This window comes from Nestor notabilis, unplaced genomic scaffold (assembly GCF_000696875.1).
Source record: "Nestor notabilis isolate BGI_N333 unplaced genomic scaffold, ASM69687v1 scaffold77, whole genome shotgun sequence".
Lineage (NCBI taxonomy): Eukaryota > Metazoa > Chordata > Aves > Psittaciformes > Psittacidae > Nestor > Nestor notabilis.
In genome coordinates this window covers 6,520-10,662 of record NW_009937763.1, presented here as the reverse complement: position 1 = coordinate 10,662, position 4,143 = coordinate 6,520, and the positions used below count along the sequence as shown (strand labels likewise).

The 4,143-nt window shown below is 41.1% G+C and overlaps 1 protein-coding gene across 1 annotated transcript in view; it reads left to right on the top strand.

Moving 5' to 3' along the window:
* The window catches only part of ROR1 (receptor tyrosine kinase-like orphan receptor 1), a 61,601-nt gene extending 57,810 nt beyond the window's left edge, over positions 1–3,791 (top strand). Inside the window, exon 8 of the mRNA XM_010018994.1 lies at positions 1,084–3,791. Within this exon, the coding sequence (XP_010017296.1) occupies positions 1,084–2,508 (1,425 nt within the window). The 3' untranslated portion in view covers positions 2,509–3,791. The remainder of the gene's footprint in view (positions 1–1,083) is intronic.
* Positions 3,792–4,143: the final 352 nt, after the last annotated feature.

The following is a 4,143-nucleotide window of genomic DNA, read 5'->3' as shown; positions in this document are numbered from 1 at the left end:
TAAATTTGTCCATTCTTTTCCTATATTGTCACTCTAAAGCTGCTGATTTCAAGAATGCAAATGTTTGCACTCATTTACAAAGTATAGATCCCAAACTCGTTAGCCTTAAATCACGACCCATGGCTATACTGAGGACCCTAAATGAGTGGGTTTGGGTGTAGGTGTTCTATGTGGAAGTTAAGGTCTGAAAAGAATACAACTTCTTTATGGCCCAAGAGTGAATATATAAATAACAACAGAGTTTTTAAAGAGTTTACCTTTCTTCTTTGACCACTGTCTCATGAGGAATATCACTATTCCTCATCCCTGGCAGTGTTCAAGGCCAGGTTGTACACAGGGGCTTGGAGCAACCTGCTCTAGTGGAAGGTGTCCCTGCCCGTGGCAGGGGTTGGAACTGAATGAGCTTTAAGGTCCCGTCAACCCAAACCTGTCTATGATTTTTCCAGCAATCCTGCGTGTTTCAGGATTGAACATTCAATCAAGTGTGAACAGAAATAGTCTCTACCATATGTTGAAGGGTTAACAGCAAAGTTGAGGAAGAATTGGCTGCAAGGACATAGTTTTAAAAAGAAAGTTTTCTGCTAAAACTTGAGGCCCTGGCCCAGAAAACCCTTCACGTGTGCTCTCTGAAAGTATGTGAATTGCCTCAATTCCTGCAATGTCACAATCAATTTCAAGTATATAAATGCCCAAACCCAAGTATAAAAATGCCTTTGCTGAAATGCTGGTGGTTCCTGAATATATTTAGATCTAATAAGTACCACTTTTATCTGATCTTGTGTAGAGGGTAAAAAGTAACTCTAAATTTAGTTCTGGAGCACAGTGCACAGAGCTTAGGCAGCACTTGGCCCTGAGCTTTGCTGATGGGATGCTGGCGTCCCTCAGGCTGTATCTGATGCCATCACACCAGTGCCCAAGTCTCACAGGGATAAGCAGGATCATTGCCAAACGGGTCTGTGGCCCAAGGAATTCCTGTGTTGTTCTGCTTGGCTTTCAGACATCCTGCATGAAAAGATCTCTTACTTAAAAATATGTTTTCCATCCTGTTTTTCTGATGTGGTTTTGCTGTTGTTTCTTTAACAGAGTAAGGCTAAGGAGTTGCCTCTGTCTGCTGTTCGTTTCATGGAAGAACTGGGTGAATGTGCTTTTGGCAAGATCTACAAGGGACATCTCTACCTTCCAGGCATGGATCATGCCCAGCTCGTTGCTATCAAGACACTAAAAGACTTTAACAACCCGCAGCAGTGGGCAGAGTTCCAGCAAGAAGCATCTCTCATGGCCGAGCTCCATCACCCTAACATCGTTTGCCTCTTAGGTGTCGTGACCCAGGAGCAACCTGTCTGCATGCTTTTTGAGTACATGAACCAAGGAGACCTCCATGAGTTTCTCATCATGCGGTCACCACATTCAGATGTTGGATGCAGCAGCGATGAGGATGGGACTGTAAAATCCAGCCTGGACCATGGGGATTTCCTGCACATTGCGGTCCAGATTGCAGCAGGGATGGAGTACTTATCAAGTCACTTTTTTGTCCATAAAGATCTCGCTGCTCGTAACATTTTAATTGGAGAACAGCTTCATGTGAAGATTTCAGACCTGGGACTCTCAAGAGAAATCTACTCAGCAGATTATTACAGAGTTCAAAACAAGTCTCTCTTGCCAATACGCTGGATGCCACCAGAGGCGATTATGTATGGCAAGTTCTCTTCTGATTCCGATATTTGGTCATTTGGAGTTGTTTTATGGGAAATATTCAGCTTTGGACTTCAACCCTATTATGGATTTAGTAACCAAGAAGTCATCGAGATGATCAGGAAAAGACAACTGCTGCCATGCTCTGAAGACTGTCCTCCCAGAATGTACAGCCTGATGACAGAGTGCTGGCATGATCTGCCATCCCGCAGGCCACGATTTAAGGAAATCCATGCCAGGCTGCGCTCGTGGGAGGGTCTTTCAAGTCACACTAGTTCTACTACCCCCTCCGGTGGGAATGCCACCACTCAAACGACTTCCCTCAGCGCAAGCCCAGTTAGCAATCTCAGTAACCCTAGGTACCCCAACTACATGTTCCCAGCACAAGGAATACCACAAGGCCAAATCGCCGGGTTCATCGGACCACCAATACCTCAAAACCAGCGGTACATCCCGATCAATGGGTACCCGATTCCACCAGGATACGCTGCTTTCCCAGCTGCTCACTATCAGCCTCAAGGTCCTCCCCGGGTAATCCAGCACTGTCCTCCTCCAAAGAGTCGTTCTCCAAGCAGTGCCAGTGGATCAACCAGCACAGGTCACGTCACGAGTTTGCCGTCTTCGGGATCCAACCAGGAAGCAAATATTCCTTTGCTATCTCATATGTCAATTCCTAGTCATCCAGGGGGAATTGGTATCACAGTTTTTGGAAATAAAACTCAAAAACCGTACAAAATTGACTCAAAGCAGTCTTCCCTATTAGGAGACACCAGCATCCATGGACCTAATGAATCGATGATTTCAGCTGAGTTGTAAATAAGCGAGGCCTTTGTAAATAGAACTATTTACAGGACAAACTAGAAAGTCGTAGAAAAGATTTATATTCAAATATTTTATTAAAGATTCCTCTGGTTGTTTAACAGACATTGCAGCAAGTATCTTCTGTGAAGTTTAACTGCTTAACAGGATGGGCAGACTCAACCAGACCGAGATCATTGTGACATGAATACGCAGCTTTGCTCAACAGACACGTGTTTCTAGAAATGCCACCAACAATTCAAAAAGGGGAAGGGGAATTTCCTTTTGTTTTAAATGAAAACATTTTCTCATTCGCTTTTTCACAGCTTTTGAAACCTCTGCTGTGGTTGAAATCACAGAAACTTTTGTATACTGAAAGCCTATTTTAATATTTGTCTCTTTTTTAGGAGATACGAGTCTTGGGAGAGCTACTGGGTGTGCAATTTCAGTTCCAATAGCTAGTGAAAGTATCTGTGAATGCTGCAGTCAAGGACGATGTTTCAAAGATGTGATCTCAGAAGGGAATGAATGGCTTCAGGTGGGATTTGGGTCTCTCAGTAAGTTGGGAGTCTGAGTTCAGATTCAGACCAAAAAAAGTCATTTGTGTGACAGCACAGTAGCCTGAGTTATCAACTAGCAGCCTACAAAGATCATCTGCTCTTGGCTGCTGCAGATGGCTGGAGTTCTAAGAAATTGCCTTAAAGGAGATGAAATTAAAGTGTTTTAATTTCAGATCCTGAATCATCTTTCAAAGATAACATTTCATAATCTAAGTAGTTAAAGCAGAAATTTTATATCCTTTTGTTGCTATGCAACTGTTTAATGGAAAAGCTCCAAACCACCGTTTTATATATGACAATCAGTTTTCCCAGGAATATTTATTGTTTCAGATCAATGTGTAATTTCAGTGACTACGACTCCAGTAACCCTGAAAGAAAAGGGAAACTCACATTCCATCAGGCAGCAAATCCATGGATAGCGAGTTCGTCTAATAATGTGAATTAGTGTTAACTTCCAACTTGGAATTACAACATTTGTATAATTACTAACAATTCATTCAGGTATAAGCAATCAATTCTTCATTTGAAACCACTTTAATGAGTTACAGAAGTGCTGTGGACGTGACAGTTTTTCACAGACTCTTTTTTATACTGAATAAGTATTTTTCTTGTACACGGAATGAAAAACAATCTTTTTGCTCAGTTGACAATGTTGTATGATATGACTTTATTTTTATCTCTTTTGCACAAAAGTGTGATGATGTTTTGTACAGCAGAAGTGAAAATACATCTCTGCATTTTCTCTCTTGGTCTGTTTCTTTTTCTTTTTACCCTGATGTAGATGTTCTTGAACTATATTACAGTGATATTCAGCCACTACCTTATACAAATATTTTTCTTTGTTTTCACTGCATGCGTTTAATCACTGTATTACTTGATGATTGAGTTATTAATTATGGGCATTTCAATTAGGCAAGCATGAAAATGTAATAACAAAGGCTATTTTATAATTAAGATATGTGCATTTTTGTATTTCACATGCCAGAGGTGATATTAAACACTGATTATTTTATGCTGCTGTTTATTAAAACATTGGTTTAACATAAACTTATCAGTATTTCCTCCATCGTGGTGTAAGGAACTTGAAATGTTT